The sequence below is a fragment of the Petaurus breviceps genome, unplaced genomic scaffold (genome assembly GCF_028583685.1).
Source record: "Petaurus breviceps papuanus isolate PSGF00001 unplaced genomic scaffold, PetGlider_PUasm1.0 551, whole genome shotgun sequence".
Lineage (NCBI taxonomy): Eukaryota > Metazoa > Chordata > Mammalia > Diprotodontia > Petauridae > Petaurus > Petaurus breviceps.
In genome coordinates this window covers 2,957,119-2,976,698 of record NW_027186372.1, presented here as the reverse complement: position 1 = coordinate 2,976,698, position 19,580 = coordinate 2,957,119, and the positions used below count along the sequence as shown (strand labels likewise).

At 43.3% G+C, this 19,580-nt stretch overlaps 1 protein-coding gene across 1 annotated transcript in view; it reads right to left on the bottom strand.

Annotated features, from left to right (window-relative positions):
- Positions 1-19,580, bottom strand: part of AFAP1L1 (actin filament associated protein 1 like 1) — a 76,080-nt gene that overhangs the window by 1,858 nt on the left and 54,642 nt on the right. Inside the window, exons 11-18 of the mRNA XM_069102335.1 lie at positions 18,161-18,313; positions 16,092-16,303; positions 14,162-14,307; positions 13,640-13,712; positions 12,918-13,029; positions 11,477-11,641; positions 2,199-2,377; positions 878-1,000 (exon numbers count right to left, since the gene is read on the bottom strand). Coding sequence (XP_068958436.1) covers positions 878-1,000; positions 2,199-2,377; positions 11,477-11,641; positions 12,918-13,029; positions 13,640-13,712; positions 14,162-14,307; positions 16,092-16,303; positions 18,161-18,313 — 1,163 coding nt within the window. The remainder of the gene's footprint in view (positions 1-877; positions 1,001-2,198; positions 2,378-11,476; positions 11,642-12,917; positions 13,030-13,639; positions 13,713-14,161; positions 14,308-16,091; positions 16,304-18,160; positions 18,314-19,580) is intronic.

Below are 19,580 nucleotides of genomic sequence, written 5' to 3'. Positions count from 1 at the left end.
GACACTCAATACAGAGAAAATGTAAAGGGGGCTCAAAAAGTCAACTTCACAAATACAAGATGGGGGAACCATAATTAAACAATGGTATGTCTGAACAAAGTATGAACAAAAATGGTATGTCTGAACAAAGAGGGATTTCAGAGTACTGCAAGCATTGAGTCACTGGTGTGATATGGCAGTCAGAAAAGTTACTTTAACTGTCAGGTGCCTTTAAATGTTTAGCTTTCTCTAAATCCCTCAGAAACAATGAGACGATAGACCCTCTGTACTCCGCTCTGGTCAGTGCCAGGAATGCTGGAACCACTTCACCTTAGGGCTGGAGAGCTGATTGTTTAATTTTCAATGGGAGCATTTACCCCTTGGAAATCAGCCAATGCTGTGAGCTGGGGCTTGATTGGTCCTTTTGTTGATTATCTAGATTTGAGAAAATGTTCATGGTGATTGGACTTTAAAAGTGTGTTCTGTGTTTTTAGAGAGCCAGTTATGAAACACTGACTAGCATATCCCTGGGTCAGACCTGTTCCAGGATATGCTGATCAGTTCTCCAACTTCAGTTCAAAAGGACATCATTAAGCTAAAGGACATCCATCCCCCCTTTCTGATTCCCTGTTTCTTGCCTAATATTTGAAGTGTCTAAATTAAGAATCAATGGGATCTGAATGAAGAACTTAGGAACTCTCTGAGGAATGAAGAGATCTGGAAAAGCATTTAGCTATTATATGGAGGAGGAAACTCAGACCCAGAGATGAAAAGGGACTAGCCCAAAGTAACATAGCAAGCCAGGATTAGATACCATAGTGTTCTCTCTTATTTATTTGTTTAGGTGTGACAAGGCATTATGGAGGCTGGATTCTGTGTAAGGTGATTATTCCCATACCTTGGCCTTCTGGAGCACTTTCCCTTTGCTGGAAGCATTGATAGATGGGCTCCTCTTCCTCAGTTCTGAGGTACAGTTAACAGGGGGAGAGGGTTCTAGACTGGGAGGTTTATTTGCTGTTTCCTAGGGAGAGCAACAGAGATGAAGTTTAGGATTCGGAAGAAGGCTGCCTTACCTGATAATAACAATGTGGAAAGGAGAAGACGAGCCTGCTGTGAGCTGGGCTACTGCACATCTTTAACCTCTGTGCATTTATCTATTCTCCCTGCTACAACCCCTTCCCTACCCCTATTTCCCACCCTTTAACACAACACATACCTTAACCTGGTGAATTCTTTCACTTTTCAGGACCAGGGGAAAGCCCTAGAAAATCATGGAGTTCAACTTGCTCATTTTACCTGAAAACTGAAGCCCAGAGAGTTTAAGGGCCTTGTTTAAGGCCCAGCTAAGGTCCTCCATGAAGCCTTCCTTGATTCCTTTAGCTAGAAGTGATCCTTCTTCCTTATCTCTCTTTTCTCTTTCCATTTCACTTCTCCTAGGCACTTAGTGCATTTAACTTATTGTTTGTTTGCAGCATGGGACAGTACGTGAACTTGGGGTGGCTAGGTGGTGCAGTGAATAGAGCACCGGCCCTGGAGTCAGGAGGACCCAAGCTCAAATTCGGCCTCAGACACTTAACACTTACTAGCCATGTGACCTTGGGCAAGTCACTTAACCCCAATTGCCCTACCCTCCCCTCCTTCCAAAAAGCAAAAATAAATAAGAATTTAAAAAAAAGAAAAAGTATGTGAACTTCAATCAGGAAACCTGGATTTCAGTCCTCCTTTTAAGGCTTCCTGGACTGGACAAGGGAGTGTGGTGTAGTGGGAATGGCACTGAATTAAAAGTCAGAAAACCAGGGTTCAAATCTGAGCTCCCAACTTACTACCTGTATGACCCCTTTGCTTTGGGCCTCAGTTTCCTCACCTAACAAATAAGATTGGACTAGATCTTCAAGGCCCCTGCCAGCTCTACAATCCCATGCCCTTTCACTCTCTGAACTTGGGCTTCCCCATCTGTAAGCTGAGGGTAATAAGAAAGCACTATAATCTACAAGATGGTATACAGATGTGAATCTCAATATCTCATCACTGCTACAAGAAAGCAAACTCTTTGAAGATAGAAGCTGTGTCTTGTCTCAGCATTGTGTTCTGGATTCCTACCAGAGGTGCTGGGCTGAATCACAGAAGCTGGTAGGGTTTTCCATCTCCCAGCACCCCAGACAGGGGTCTCAGCCTGAACAGATAGGCACAGCATACGGGAAGGAAAAACGTATACTCACTCCAGTCTTGCGTTGGTTGGTCACAGTCAGCCCAAGAGCCGGTCCTCCTGCCAGGGATTGTTTCAGGCTCTCCTTCACGGTCACAAGCTTCAGCTCTAGGTCAATCCTTCTCTCTTCCTTCTCCCGGCACTGGGTCTCTAGCATCGCTAGCTTCTCTTCTAGATGCTTTAATCTCATCCCTGTTTTCAAGGGGCACAAAGCAGTTCATCTTTTTTCTGTTGGGGACACTCTCCAGAGTCATTAAGTCAAGTGAGGCCTCAACAACAGTCTCATGCCCAGTTTTAGGTGCTACAGTTTAGGAAGGACATTGACAAGTAATAACAACTGATACCACAGGAAGTGTGGCAATTGATGGAAAATATCTTAGTAAAATTATCTTATTGTGAGTTAAGATTAACATGGCAATAGGTATAGGATAGATCAGACAGAGGAAAGACAGACAGGGAGGCTGGTTAGTGCTGGGCTGTACAGTGGCCATTCCAGAACCAAGTCCAACTGTCCTAATGAGATATACCAGACAGAATGTACTCTCATACCTCACTTGTTAGCTATAGATAGAGATATATGCATACAAAGTATATATACACACATACATACACACACACACACACAGAAAGTTATTTTCACAACAGCCTTGTGAAGTATGTGCTATAGGCATTATTAGCCTCATTTTATAGATAAAGAGTCCAAAAGTCACACAAACAAGATTAGAACCCAGCTTTCTCACCACTACATTACACTTTTTTTTTTTTGCTTTTTGAAGGGCAATTGAGGTTAAATGACTTGCCCAAGATCACACGGCTAGTTTTTGTGTCAAGTGTCTGACTCCAGGGCCGGTGCTCTATTCACTGTGCCACCTAGCTGCCCCCATTATACCTTCTCTAGAGAAAAATTATCAGGATGATGAAAAGGACTCAAAGTCATGGCATGTGAAGAGTGGTTGAAAGAACTAGAGTGTTAAGTAGGAAAGAGTGGATTTAATGTCTGTCTTGTTGGATGATTGTGATCAAATGCCTGTCCAGAGAAAGAAGGATCAGACTGGTTCTCTTTGGTTCCAGGTCAAAGACCCGGTGGAAGTCACAGAGGGGTATATATTTCTCTAAGGAAAAACATTAATTTGAGCTGGTCAGCAATGGGATGGGCTACATTGTAAGGTAATGAGCTCCCCATCACTGGAGTAGTTCAAGAAGAGGCTGAAGAACCATTTGTTAGAGATATTAGTAGGGGGATTCCTTCTCTGCAATAGCTCAGATTAGATGGCTTTAAGAATTTCATTAGAATGTAAACAGAGGGGGCAGCTAGGTGGTGCAATAGAGAGCACTGGCCCTGGAGTCAGGGGTACCTGAGTTCAAATCCGGCCTCAGACACTTGACACAAAAACTAGCCGTGTGACCTTGGGCAAGTCACTTAACCCCAATTGCCGTACCTTCCCCCCTCCAAAAAGCAATAATAAATAAATAGCCCACCAAAAATAAATCAACAAACCCAGCAACAACAAAGGGGCAATATAATGGAGTGGAAAGAATACGGGACTTGGAGTCAGACCACCTGAGTTTGAATCTTGTCATTGTTATGTAAATCTGAGTGACTTTGAACAAGTCACTTATAAAAATCTCTCTGCCTCAGTTTCCTCATCTTTAAAATGGGGAATTTGTACTAGATAAGTTCTAAAATTCCTTCCAACTCTATATTAATGACCTTTGATGGCAAAGACTCCTTAATGCCTAACATAATGCTTTGCATACAATAAGGACTTAATAAATGTTGAATTGAGGTGACCGTGGCTTTGCCCCCTCCCTTTCTTCCTTTCTTTCTCTATATGTATGTGTATACATACACACATATATACAAATGTATCTATTGATCAATTTGTCTATATCTCACACAAGAGGTATAAGATCAGATTCTGTGTGGTATAGCTTCTTTGGATTGCAGGGACACCTAGGCATAATTCTGGTGTGGCCCATTGGGCAGCCTTTCTTTCCTTTATCTAATCTAGCCTGCCTACACAGGTGTCTTAATTAAGGACATACAAACTCCTTATCCTGACTTCTAACGCCTAGTTCCAAACTACTTTTTACTTAAGCTAGACTGCTAGCTGTGCTTAGCCCTGACCTTGCCTGTTTCTACCTCTGTATATTTGTGACAACTGTCACTTAGGAGTTCTAGAAGAACCTCTCAGTACATTTATTAGACTGAACTCCTCCAGGGCATAGACCACCAACTTTTCAACTTTGCATCCCCAGTGTCTAGCATACTGTTTAGTATATTAGGTGCTGAATAAATGTTTATTAGCTTGAATTTAACTTTTCCTCAACTAGTTGTGTCATTTTCTGCCCAAATATTTGGCCTCTCCAGGTCATCCGCAAGACCAGCACCAACCACCCTTTTGTGGGAGGCCATTGGCTGTTTCTCTTCCTTTCTCAACCTGAAAGTTTTCAGCTATTCAATTATAGGATTCTAGATCTCAAAAGGACCTCAGAAGCCATCTAGTCTAACCACCACCCCCCGCCTCAGTTTTACAGATGGGTCAAGATCTGAACCCTTGTCCTGGGACTCTGATTTTAGGGTTTTCCTTCTGCACTGTGCTGACTCTCCAAGTTGGAGCATCGTGCTACTGCCCTATGTGTGAATGCCCTCCCTGCCTCATATAGCCAAGGGGAGACAAGAAATCGTCACTTTAGCCACTAGGTGGCACCAGCTCATGGAACCAGAAGACTGGAACATGAAGTTGTCTTAAAAATATAATGTTCAAAATAACCAGATTGAAAGTCACGCTGTTCTCTCACCTGGCCTGGCACTATCTGAAGTATTGTATTAAGTTCACAAGGCCGTACTTTAACGAGGATGTTGTTCATCTTTCATTTTCAAAGAAGACCAGTGTCACCAGGATGATATCCTGATTGGATTGTGAATTGGATAGAAGTGAGACAGAGCTTCACAGAGACATCAGCCTCACTCTCTCCTTGACAGCCATCAAAGTCCAGTGGTGAGACTTGGTAACGGCCCAGGATGCAGTGGGTGACCTTGGCCTTTGGGGGTTATCAACTATTCCATACCAGGACGGGTTAAAGGAATCGAAAAACTGGGAATGTTTGGCCTGAATGAGAGACTGGCAGGTTTGGGAATAGAGTGGAGTGTGGACGGTTAGGTTACAGAAGCTGCCTTTATGTATTTGACAGCCTGTCCTACAGAAAAGGCATGAGAGCTGTTCTGCATGGCCTGAGAGGGCAACATGTATGAAAGCAGCAGAGAGGCTAATTTAAGCTTTACAGCAACAATTAGAATGTCTCAAAGTGGAATGGGCTTCTTCAGTAGGCTTTCAGTTCCCTAGCATAGAATCATAGATTTAGAATTGAAAGGGTCAGGGTCATCTAGTCCAACCCCTTCATTTTACAGATTAAGGAACTAAAATACTGAAAGGCTTGCTCAAGGTCACTTGGATTATGAGAAAGCAATGCTGTGAGATTGAAAATCTTGTCCTCTGGTTCTAAATCCAGAACTCCAGGGTTCCACTGCATGACATTGGCTCTTATCACTGAAGGACTTCAAGTGATGACTGGATAGCCATTTGTCAGGGACACTGTATAGGAGATAGATTTGGGTTAGTCAGATCTTCTCCAGGGGTAATTAATCAATAAACAGTTATGAAGCACAAAGCATATTCCTGGCATTCTGCTAGGCACTAGGGATACAAAAACAAAAGGGAAAACAGTTCCTACTCTCAAGGAGCTGACAGTCTACTGGGAGAGACACTATATACACCTGTAAAGGGTAATTTTTAAGGGGAAGACACTTGCAGCTGGGGACATCAGGAAAGGACTCTGGAAAAGAAAGGCTATACTTGAGGGGAAACTTGACACTAGATTCTCCGAAGAGACAGAGGTGAGAGAGAGTTCATTCCAGAAAGAGATGTGCAAAGACACTTGAGATGGGAGATTCAGTGCCATGTAGGAAGAACATCAAGAATGCTGGTCTTGCTAGACTTGAGGTGTGAGGAGGGGAGAAATGTGAATAGGCTGGAAAAGGAGGTTAGAGCTAGGCTGTGAAAGGTCTTCAATTCCAAAGGAGTTTATATCTGATCCTGGAGATAAGAGCAAGCCACTGGAGTTTACTGAGTAGGGGGTGTCGTGATCAGATTTGTTCTTTAGGAAAGTCAGGCTGGCAGCTGTGTAAAGGATGAATCGCAGTGGAGTCCATTTTCATTCTGAGATTCTGTGGGTCCGGATCTGACCCATGAGAGTGAGAGGAAATCTGCCATTTGGCAAGGAAAAAGAGAGACACACCTTCTACCCAAAACAGGGAGCCAAGAACAGCAAGTTCTATCTAGGACATACAGGAGTGGGAGGAAAAAAGACAAAGAAAGCTAAGCTTGCTTGTGGGGAAATATGGTGTGTAAGCTGTAGGAGGGCTGAGGTGCTAGACAGCCAGGTGGTCAGTATACCTTAGGAAAAGAGACAACTCACTGCCAATTTTAAGAGTAGTAGCTAGGACCATAGGCCTGGAGTCAGGAAGATTCAACTTCCTGAGTTCAAGTCCGGCCTCAAACATTAACTATGTGACCTTGGGAAAGTCACTTCACCCTGTTGGCCTCAATTCCTCATCTATATGAGCTGGAGAAGGAAATGGCAAACCACTCCAGTATCTTAGCCAAGAAAACCCCAAATGATGTCATGAAGTGTGGGACACAGTTGAATAACTAAACAGCAACAAAGCTAAAACCACAGATGAGGCAGAACACCTTCTAATGCTCAAGTGTTCATTTAATTTAGCGGAGGCTTTAGAGATGTATTACTTGGGTCAGAGAGACCCTGGGTTCACATGGCAGCCCGTCCCATTTTCATATAGGGAAAGGGATAGGGACTGGACCTGTAATTTCAAAGAGGCTTGCCTGTAGAAAAATCTGAAGACTCTAAGAGGTGAAAAGTCACAAAGGGCAACAGTAGAAAGAGATGCAGAGTGAGACCTGGCTTCATATCCTGACTGCCATTTACTAGTCTCTTTATCTCTTTAATTCTTGGTTTCTTCAAATGTAAACTGGACATATGTGTATTGTCTACATCAGAATTGTTGGAAAGAAAAAGCTTTATGAACCTTAAAATGTAAATTAGTATTATTATCCCTGATAAGACATTGTATAACTTCCACTTGAGGACTTCCAATGATGAGGAAATTACTACCTTTTGAAACAAATCTGGACCATGTGGAATGGTCCCAGTTGTTAGGAATCTTTTCTTTACACTGAACTGAAATCCTTGCAGCTTCACATAATACCATTTCACTTCCCCATCCAATTTCCCCCCAGCCCAAGCAAAAAACTCCACCCTGATCCTAGATTTGGAACAAATCTAATCCTTCCTCAGAAGGATCATTCAGATACTAGAAGGTAACTATTATCATTCCAACCCAGCTTCGTTTACTAGAGCGAAACTTTCCTAGCTCTGTCAGCTGATTTTCATAAGGTGTCCTTTCCATCCTGATTGTTCTTCTCTGTTATACCCTTCAGCTAATCAATGTCCTTCCCAAAATGAGACACTCAGAATCTGCCTCCTTACAATCGTCACCAATTGGCTCTGCTTCTATGTTCCACAGCTACATGTAAGAAGTCTAATACCTTAGATCCGAAGAAGTGGAGTGAGCAATGAATGTTAAGTCAGAGGTCCTGTGTTTGAATCCCTAATGAATTCACTTTCATGTCACTCCGTGAACATGTCACTCAATAGCTTGGGTCCTCAGTTTACTCACTTGAAAAATGAAGAGGTTAGACTAGATCACTAAGGTACCTCCTACTCTACAATTTATAATTATAATGTTTTAATCAGTTGGAAAAAGAACTGCTTTTCTATGTCATTCATACACAGAAAACATTTGATAGATAGGTGATAAAGATCTTGGAAGAATAAGCAGCAAGGGGGTACTGCTTCCAAAAATAAAGTAAAAGCAATACACAAAGGTGAGAAGCCCAAGGCATCTCACTGAGGCCAAGATGAGAGATTCAATTTTGGTTTTGGCTGCTAGGCCCTGAGTAGGAATCTGGGGAGCTAGCATGGGAATGGGGGGAGAGGGAGGTAAAGGAGCTACCTCTCTGATAGTTTCCAGCAGTGGAAGGGAGGCACCTTTAGCTGTTTGCATTGGCTCAAACACCTGTGGAACAGAGGCATCCTGAGTCCCATAAGTTATCATGCTGACTTTTGCTATGAATCAGTAAGCCCTGGCCCTATCACTTTATATCTATGTGACCTTGAGCAAATCCCTTCTTTCTAAAATTCAAGTTTCCTAATCTGTAAAATCTGTGAACTGTAACCGCCTCATGAGATTGTTGTTAAGATGACATGATATAATAAAGCATATGAAAACCTAAATTTTTCATCCATGTCCCTTGGCCCATCAAATATTCTCCTTAGCCATCTCCTCAAAGCTTTGGCTTCATTTGCCTTTCCAATCCTAATCCTGTAATTCACTTGTTCAGTGTTATAGTCATTCATGCCTTGCCAAATCCTAACCCTTGATTACTTATATAGTTGGCTTCTTCTGCTCCTACTTACATGACTTCTCACCCTGAGCTCCCTTTTCTCCCCATGCTGCATCTCAAAACTTCCTGATATCATTCCTCATTTTCTCCTCCTTTATTACAATCTCTTATAAAGAGATGGCACTCTCACCAAGACACACCCTTCAATTTATATCTGATCCCATCTCCTTTCATGCTCCCTTTTTGGCCCCCACTCTCTCACTTTCTCTGCTACCTACAAACATATCCAAGTTTCCCCTGTTCTTAAAAAAAAATATCGTCCCTAGACCCTGGTGGCCTTTCAAGCTGTTGTCCTTTATCTCTCTTCCCTTTTTCCACTCTACTCCCTGTTTTTACTCAGTTTGAAACTGCTTTATCTGTCATTACCAATGATCTCTTAATTGCTCAAGTATGGCAATCTGTTGGTCTTTTCTAAATTCTCATGCTTCTAACTATATCTGCTGGATTTGACACTGGTGGCCACTCTCACCTCCTGGAGGCTCTCTCTGCTCTGAGTTTTTGTAACACCGCCGTCTCCTGGGATTCCTCCTGCCTATTTAATCCCTCTTTCTCCATGTCCTTTCCTGGCTCATCCCCTTACACCATGGACCACCTAATTCGGAGTGCTCCCCAGGGCTCTGTCCTGGGCCCTCTCCTCCCCCTTTTATCCTTTCTCATTGATGTCATCAACTTCCATGGGTTTAATTATCATCTCTAGGCAGATGAATCCCAGATATAAGTATTCACCCCAATCTCTTTCCTCAGTTCCTCTTCTATGTCATCAAAAGCCTATTGGCCTTTCTAACTGGATGTCCCATAGGCGTCTCAAAGTCAACATGTCCAAAACAGAGTACACTAACTTTTCCTCTCCAAGTCCCTGAAAATGAAGTCTCTGTTTTTGTCAGGCGTTTCTAGTCCCCCAGGCCCCCACTCTGCCTCACCTCACACATTCAGTCAGTTACCAGAGTTCATTCTTTCTCCTGCCTGTGTGACCACTCTTTTTCTAGAACCTCCACAACATCTCTAATACCTGACTCCTCTCTACTCTCAAAACCATTGTCTTAGCTCAGACTCTCATCACCTCTCACTACTGCAATGGCTTTTTTTTGCTTTTTAAAGGGGGGGAGGGGAGGGCAGTTGGGGTTAAGTGACTTGCCCAACGTCATATGGCTAGTTTTTGTGTTAAGTGTCTGAGGCCAGATTTGAACTCAGTCCTCTTGACTCCAGGGCCGGTGCTCTATTCACTGTGCCACCTAGTCACCCTGCAGTGGCCTTCTAATGGGATCCCTGCCTCAAGTATCTCTTCTTCCTAACCCACCTTCCGTATAGCTGCCAAAATGACACAGGTCTGTCCATGCTATCGCCTGCTCAATAAACTCAAGCAGCTACCTATTGCTACTAGAATTAGATACAAATGCCTCTATTTGGCATTTAAGACCCTTTACAAACTGTCTCCAACCCATTGTTTAAACCTTATTATATATTACTCCTCTTAATATACTCGTCAATCCAGCAAATCTGGCTATCTCTGTTCCTCACATGTGACACTCCATCCCTGGGTCCATGTCCTTACACTGGCTGTCTCCCAGCGCCACCCCCATGCCTGGAATGCTTTTTTCTTCACCTCTGCCTCTTAGAATCCCCTAATTAACCCCCAAACCTCAGTTTAAGCACCACCTTCTACAACAGGCCTTTCCTGACCTTCTAGCTGCTACTAGAGCTTCTCTCATAAATTTCCTTGTATTTATTTGGTATAGACTTTTATGCGTATATGTTGTTCCCCCTATACAATATAAACTCCTTATCTGTTTTGCTTGACAATACAGGTTTGTAAATTTTTATTTTTTTTTGCTTTTTAAATGAGGGGGAAAGGAGAGGGGAGGTGGAACGGAGAGAACCCAGATCTGAAAAAAATATAAGCTCATAGAGGCCAGCACTAACTCATTTTGCCTCTGTAACTTCAGGGCCTAGCAGAATGCCGGGCACACGGCAGGTATTTAATAAAAGTCTCTCAACTGACTAGTATATAATTTTTTATCTGGCCCCATGATCTCATCAGTGTGGAGAACTCTCAACTGGCAAACTGTTGTAATTTAGCATTTTAGAGAACTGTCCCAGAGCACTGAGAGGTTATATATAATTTGCTTGGTTCTTACTCCTAGTGTGGTTCAGTCAGGACTTGAAGCCAGGTCATCCTGGATCCAGTAGGCGTCCCTCTCCAGATAATCACTGCTATTGTCATTAACAAAAAATAGGGACAATAATATTTCAAGAAGCTACATAAGTTATAAAGCACTATAGAAATGTGAGCTAATAATGTATTGCCTTTGTGGTGAATTTACTGACAAAATAAAAGTCTTGAAAATATTCTTTAAGCACTGGCCCTGGAGTCAGGAGGACCTGAGTTGAAATCTGGCCTCAGATATGACACAACACAACACACACACACACACACACACACACACACACACACACACACGTGCTAGCCATGAGACCTTGGACAAGTCCCTTAACCCCAAATGCCCTCCAAAAAGCAAATATATATATTCTTTGAAAGTCATTAAAGGAGAAGAAAAAATGGATGATGCAGTCATAGCTAAAAGAATGTATTTTGCCAATGGGGGCATAGGAAGGAAAATCTGGTTCCTCTGTGTTGTGCCCAGCCTTCCACTCCCTCCGCCGACCGTTTCCAGAAAAAGTTACACTCGCTCTTGATTCCAATGAACTTCCTGGGTCTTTCCCAGACTTTCCTAAAGACCACCAGTACCTGCACTGTTCTTCAAGGCCTCCTTTAGCTCTCTCTTCTCTTTTCGTAGGGTCATTAGCTCATTCCGGATCAAACCCTTCTCAGTCTCCAGCTTCTCCTTCTCTACCAGGTACCTCCGAGCATCTTCTTCTGCCCGGTTCTTCCCATACCTATATTGATTGGCACCTGTAGAGATGGAGCAGAGAAAAAGGGTCCTCAGATATTTGGCCTCCCCAACAGCATCATCACAAAGACAGAATTCTGGAAGACAGTGCACAGCTTCTACCTCTGGAGAGTTACACGATCCCACCCAAGCATAATACATGTGAATGTAGGTGTATTATGTATACACATATATACATGTATTATATACAGTATCAAGTCGTAGTGCTTTTTAAGAGCTTGAAACTGCACTAATATTTTTGGGACAAGATACACACACGTACACACATATACACACACACTCTCTTTCTCTCCATATGTAGAAGTTGGTTCCTGTTTCCTAACTCACTTGATGTAATCACAGAAATTAAGGAGTAGATAACTGCCTACTAAACAGGGAGACAAGGACAAAGAGGGAGGAAGAAGGTATCACCTCTGGTATCAGAGAAGAGAGCCAATCATGGGAGAAGAAGAACATGGGTCTGGCTTCTGGGATCTGGTCTTGCTGAGAGGCACAGGCTCAGGGATGCCAACCTAGTGAGCCACCCAGGAGAAATGCTGCCCTTGAGTGGGAGCAACCTCACCATGGAAGGGACATTGGGGCCCCATAGTACTGGAGGCGAGAGATGTCTTAGCTACACCCCTATGTGTGCCCCCCCTTCCAGGGTCCTCTTTAGTCTGTCTGCTCATCCCTCTGATGGTGGGAATGTGTGTGGGAGAGGGGCCCCAGGTCCATGGGAAGAATGTTTTATAGCTATTATACATACTGTGCCCTCTTAGGAAATGCTTCGGTTTGGGGATAACTGCCAACCGCTATAAAAGGTAAGCTTACCATGAGAGGCCCATGAGCCATAATTTTAGGAGTACGGATTCGCAAAATACCCTTTTGAACTTATGAGAATAGGTGTATATACAACATAGGTGTGGGAAGAGAATATATGACAGCTTAAAACTGCACTAAGACTTTTGGACTGTGTGTGTGTGTGTGTGTGTGTGTGTGTGTATTTATTTCTAAGCTGAAAGAAAGCCACCAAATAAAATCACAGACAATCAGAGCCCAAAGAGATTTTAGAACAAAGAATATGGACTATTAAACAAAAGATACAGAATATTAAGGGTCAGAAGAAGCCTTAAAACACAGAATATTAGAATCTAAACCATTAGACAAAATATAAATAGTGCTAAAAGGTATATTGGAACATATAATGTCAGAGCATAAAACTCCAGCGCTAGAAGGACTCTTAGAAATCTTCCCCATCTCCCATCTTAACTGGGGAAGAAATCCCTCAACAAGACCTACTGGAGGCATGGCGCTTGATTTTGACTTGTGGGTCTACACGCAGTGACTTCTCACTGCATGAAGAGGCGTGACGCTTCACTTGGGCCCCAGATGGACGCTTAGGCTCGTCATCCTAAAGAAAAGGGCGAAAGGAGACTCTTTAGAAACCAAGAAAACCCTATGACTTCATGAGTGCCATGTTTCTCGACAGAGGTTGAATGAAGCTTCACTGCTGTGTGGGGAACAGCCTAGACTTAGTTAGAAAGACATTGGGAGGCACTGTGGTCCCTGAAAGCAAAGCCAGGAGTTAGGATGGGGAAGGGAAGGGAAAGGAATAAGCAAAAGCATGGGACTCATTTTCTTGAGTACAAATCTGGCCTCAGACACCTACTAACTGTGTGACCCTGGGCAAGTCACTTAACCCTGTTTACCTCAGTTTCCTCATCTATAAAATGAGCCGAAGAAGGAAACGTCAAACTACTCCAGTATCTTTTCCAAGAAAACCCCAAAATGAAGAGCCAGACAAGACTGAAAATGACTGAACAATAACAACTTCCTGGATCTGAGTCTGGCGCTCTAACCACTGTGCCCACCAACCATTTCCAGATTTAAAGAAGTAAACCCTCAGGACTCATGGCAGTATTGGGATATTAATATGGTGATGGAGAAAGGGAAAAAAAGGCTACAGCATAAGAAGAGGAACCAGGGACTTGATTATTCATGCAGGATTCACATGCGCATACCTGCATCTTCTCATAGGGGACCTCATCATAGACCCTAGGCTCAGGCCATTGGCCCTGACAGGAACTTGCAAATCTGGATAGCAGAGAACAAAGGGAAGGAAGGAGAGAAGCAAATTTCTAATTGTAAGCTCCTAAGGCTTCAGAACTATTAAAAATAATACTAATACTTTTTCCTCCAACATCAATCTATTATTAGTCTATCAGTCTGCCCATCTAGTTGTATGTTCATCTATCTGTCCATCTGCCACCCATCTAACTATCTACTTAGCTATCTAGCTATCTGTTCATTTGCCCATTTTCCCATCTGTCCATTTATTGATGCCTCTCTCCCTGTATTCTTTCACCTCCATCCACAGATTTCTCTATAGCTTATGCTGTTTTCCTTTGCTAAGTCTCTCCCTCCTCCCCCTCATCTCCGACCTGACCAGTCCATTTTCCTTGATAACGGAGCTGGAGGAGCCTGATCTGACACCCTCCTATTAGGGCCACACTGGTTCTGACCACTAGATGTAAAACTCTTACAAAAAGGAGTGTCGCCCAGCACTAACGATGCTGGCTATTGTCTCCACATCCACATAGTCGTAGTGCAGGGCCTCAGGAGGCACTCTGGAGCCTGTTTCAGCCAACAGCAGACCCAACCAGCGGCCCATGTCTTCAGAACAGCTTGCCTGGGTATAGCAGACACAATAAGACAGGCCATGGTGAATATCTAGGAGAGTTCAGGAAATGTGCTTTGGCCCAGTTTCTCTCACAGCAACCCTGTCCCTTGCATTTTTTGTAGGCCTTCCAACCTCTATTCCTCCTCTCCCACCCATCTTTTGTACTACTGAGTGACCTTTCTGCTTATGTGGATCTGCCTGAAAATCATTGGTCTACTGCCTCCTGCATAATTTTCAGATTTATTTTTTCTAATATACAAAACCCTCTACAGCTTGGAGCCACTGTCCCTTTCCAGCTTTGTATCCTATTTTCTTCCTCTCCGTATTCTATCCTTCAACCACAGTGGCTAATTCTCTGATCTCTGAACAAACCCCTGAACCCTTAAACTTCTGTATCTTCCTTCAGGCTGTTCCCTGTGTGGGTAGTGCCTTCTCTTCCTTCTTTATCTGGTGAACCTTAACTTTCCCTTTAAAGCACAAGTCACATGCTCCTTCTTAGAAAAGCTTCCTCTGGTTCCCTCAAATTGATAACAACTTTCTCTTACTGTATTTTATACAGCGCATTGTTTTATGATTCTCTAAGTTACTGGTCATTGCAATACTATGTGTTGTAGCTGTGCCATATTCCCTTAATGCAGTGTAAATTCACTGAGGGTTCTGGGTATCCGAAAAAAATTGTATTTCCTCTAGTGTCCATCATAGCATTCTATACACAACACGCACATAATAAATTTTGTGCTCAAATGACACCTGAATGACCGACCTGCCAATTATAAAACTAGCACACATTTACAAAGTTAAGGTTTGCAAAGCACTTGACATAAATGGTCTCATTTGATCCTGACAATTCAATTAGATGGGAGCTGTCTCCATTTTAAAGAAGAAATTGAATTTGTATAGATTAAGTGACCGGCCTATGGTCACAAGGCTAATAAGTTTATATGGTAGGCTCTGAACCCAAATTATCATAATTTCAAGGCCAGCCCCCAGCCCACTACATCACATTGTCTTTCAAAGACATCAGTAGCTAACAACCTAAAGCCTAGACTTGGCAGCAGCATTTCTAGGCAGTTGGGTGGTACGGTGGATAGAATGCTGGGTGTGGAGTCAGAAAGACCTGAGTTCAAATCTGGCTTTAGAAACTTACCAACTGTGTGACCCTAGATAAGTCAGTTTCCTCAATTGTAAAATGAAGATAATAATAGCACCTGCCTCATAGGGCTGTTATAAGGATCAATGAAACAAGTATAGAGCACTTAGTATAGTGCCTGGTACCTAGTAGACATTTAATAAATGTGTCCTTCACTTCTCTGGGCCTCAGACCACCTAAAGACTTCTCCACCTCTCCATCCTTAAAGTCTTTGACAAAGGACAGGGAAGCTCATTCAAATGATAGGTGAATGATTCTGGGGAGCTACACCCTTTCTCTAGGCAGGATTTTCTGCCAGGAATTCTAGCTTTGCATTTTCCATCCCAAGGTGCTTTCCAGCTCCTTTAGGCAGAGTTCTGCGGTCCCTCCTAGCTTTGCTGTGCTATGTTCTGATGTTCTAAGTTCTAAAGTTTAAAGTCTCTTTTTGCTCTGACATTCTAGATTTTATATTTCCAATTGGTTTTCCCAACTCAAATAGCCTGAGTCAGGAAATCGACTGGTACCTGGGGGCCCTCACGATGTTCACCTCATCATGTCTTAGAGCTTCTTATGAAGGAGAAGAAAGCATCCTCAAATCACAGAGAAAGAGGTAGAAAGAAGGGAAGGGACTTACTAATGAACATTTCAGGGATTTTACTGTTACCTCCAAAATTGAGACCTCCTGCCTGCCACGGAGAATCCGAAAAGCAAATGGGTGCTTGGGACCAAAGCCTGGCACAACCTCACAGCCCTGAAGGATGATGGCATTCACGTGGGTCCGAAGATCTGTGCGATCCTTGTGGAAATATAATGTGTTGCCCTTGAGGCGACACCATCGTTCCTTCCAGCACTGGTTCCCCAAGATGTTCAAGTAACCTGCATAGATGGGGAAGAAGAAACTTTTGTGATTTCTGGATGATTTATATTTCAGTCACAGGCCCACAACATCTTACAATTTCAGGGCTAGCAAAACCCTCAAGGCATCCTGTCAGGTTGGGAACAAGGAGGAGCTGCAGGTGTCCCTGTGATGACACAAGACTACTGTTCCATGACCCTCTCTCTGCTTCTATCACCGGACACCAGGATCACCAGGACCTCAACCACTGATGAAAGAAAGGAGGGAGAGCTTGGGGAGCAGTAAGACTGGGCGTGACACCCACTTGTGGATGGTTTTGAAAAATTGAGAATAACCAGGATGGCAAAGAACGGGAAGCAAAATAGATGCACATTGATTGAGAAATGGCTAAATAAGTCATGATACATTAATGTCATAGTTATCACTGGGTGGTAAGAAATGATGAATATGAAGAATTCAGAAAGGATGGGAAGACTTTATGACCAGCTCCTAAGTAAAGCAAGCAAAATGAAAATTTACATAACAGAAATTACCAAGAGCTTTTTTTCTTGCTTGGAACTAAAAAGACATAGAATGTTGGATCTGGAAGGGATCATAGAACATGGAATGTCATAAAATCTAAGGCCCCTTAGCTCAACTCTTAAAGTGTATCCTATTGAGAAGTGATGTGACACAGTGATGGCCATCCCAGGGCTTCAGACACCATACCTGGAGCCAAAAAACTGGGAATTCAGACACATGCTTAGTGCTAAGGCATGGATAGGACCTCAGACACAGCACTAAGTTTATTCTTAACTCTTTTCCTTACCCTAATGTGTGAAGTCCGTTACTAAGTCTTGGCCTCTGTAACTTCTCTTGTACCTGGCTTCTCTCTACTCACATGGCCACAACCCCAGCTCTCAGGTCTTCATCATTCCTGAATGGCCTAATGGACTCTTAATTGGTCTCTCTTTTTCTAGTTTCTCCCTTTTCCAATCCATCCTCCAGAGCTTCCAAAATAATTTTCATAAAGTACATACAGTTCTGACCACATCACTCTTCTCCTCAGGAACATTCAATGACCCCCCACTACCTCTAGATTAAAATTTGGATTCCTTTCTCTCCACTGAAGACCCTCTGCAATCTGATTCTTTCTTACTTTTCCATCCTTAATTTATATTCTTCTCCTTTACAAATTCTACTTTTAGCTAAACTGAATGGTTCACTCTTCCTTCAACTTAGCTGTCCACCTCCTATTTCTGTGATTCCCAAAGACTGTCCTCTAACCTGGAATGTGCTCACTCTCTCCTCGCCACCTCCCAGAAACCTTGTTTTCCATCCAACTCAGTGCAGCTGCCACTTCCGCTACCACACTTTCCCTGATTCCCCACCTCGTCAGCGCTATTTCCTTACAGCTATTACATCCTCCCAGTAGAATGTAAGCTCCTCAAGGGCAGGGTTTGTCTCACAGAGATAAAGATGGAATAGCCCTTAAATCTAGTCCAACTCTTTTATTTTACAGGTGATTAAGTGGCTCAGAGAGATTAAGTGATGGCCCAAAGTCACACAGGTGGGAAGGAGCAGAATCACTTCCAGGTGATGCTCCAAACTCACCGCTCATTCCATCATATCATGCCACTTTCTCTTGCTGCCTTTGTATCACCTCCTACCACCCACACCCCACAGCCCCATTGCCTCGCATACAGCAATGCCTTAGTTAAAATGTTTCCTAAACTAAACCAAGACATCCTGCACCATGTAGGAGACAAGACAGTTCAAGCCCTCTGCAGGAGGCTAGACTAAATGTCTGCTACAAGCCCTTCAACTGCAAGAGTCAACAGTACTGTCTGGGCTCATAGCACAGCAATCCTGGAGTCCCTGTAGACTCCTATACCAACCACAGCATGGCACCCCTTCTTCCGCTGGGGACATCTGTGCATCTTCGCTCTGTGACTTCTTCTTGGAGAAGCTAATGATGCGGTTGATCTTGCGGCCAGCAGCGCGGCTGACAGAGCCCTTTAGCTCCGCCAGGCTGCTCTTCTTCCCTCTCCCTATAGAATAAACAGAGGGATGAGTGGGGGGGAGAAGCCTGTTCCCAGGATTCCAGAGCCTCACCCATCTCTGCTTATTACCCTTCCTGATCTTGGAAATTGGGAACAGATTTGGAATAGAGAGTCTCCGGGGTCCTTTTCACCTCTAAAATTCAATAACTAGGTTGGCTTGTAATCTCAGATAAATTCTCTTGGCTTCCGTTTTCTTATCGAATAACAATAATAAAATAATAACACTTACACAGCAGTCCTTCAAAGTTTTCAAAGCACTTTCTACAAGGTTTCTATAAGTTAATACAACCCCATGAACGAGAAGGGCTGATGCAGGACACAGTTGAGCACGTAAAGCACTCTGCTCTATCAACTACACTTGCATACAGTGTGTGCAGCTGCTTAAAACTTTTGTGAATAGACAGCTTCAACAACAAACACAAACACACCCCACAACCACACACACTAAGAGGCAAGACCACTCCTTACCCCAAGATACATGCAAAATAGGTGCTGTTATTTATCCCCATTTTACGGTTGAGGAAGCTGAGGCTGTGAGAGGTTAAGCTAGTAAGTATTTAAGGCTTTTCTGACTCCAACCCTGGCCCTCTATCCCCAATCTGTTACCTAACAGCCAATGAAATAATAACAGCAACAATAACTAACATTTAGGAAGGGCTTCCTAGCACGTGCCAGGCACCGTGCTAAGTGTCTCACAATTATGATTTCATTTGATTCTCACGGCACCCCTGGGAGATAGGTGCTGTTATTATCTGCATTTTACAGATGAGGAAACTGAGGCAAATAATAAGACAAGTGGCTTGTTCAAGGTGGCCCAGCTAGTAGGGATTTAAGCTCAGGTCCTTTGACTCAAAACCACTGCTTACACAACCATGCCAGTTATTTGATGAGAGGAGATTGAAGACCCTCTCCTGGGACTGCCTTCTTGGGTCCCATAGCCCCCACTTAGCTTCACAGAGACACCTAGAGAAGGGATGATCTAAGACACACTTGAGCATTCTCTGCTTTATCAAAGACTACACTTGCATACCATGTGTGTAACTGCTTAAAACTTTCTTGTTAATAGACTGCTCCAGCAACACACACAAACACACCACACCACCACACACACTAAGAGGCAAGACCACTCTCTGCCAAGACACATACATACACACACACACACACAAATTAAGAAGCACAGCACTTTGCCCCCTCCACGCATGCGTGCACACACACACACACACACACACACACACACACACACACACACACACAC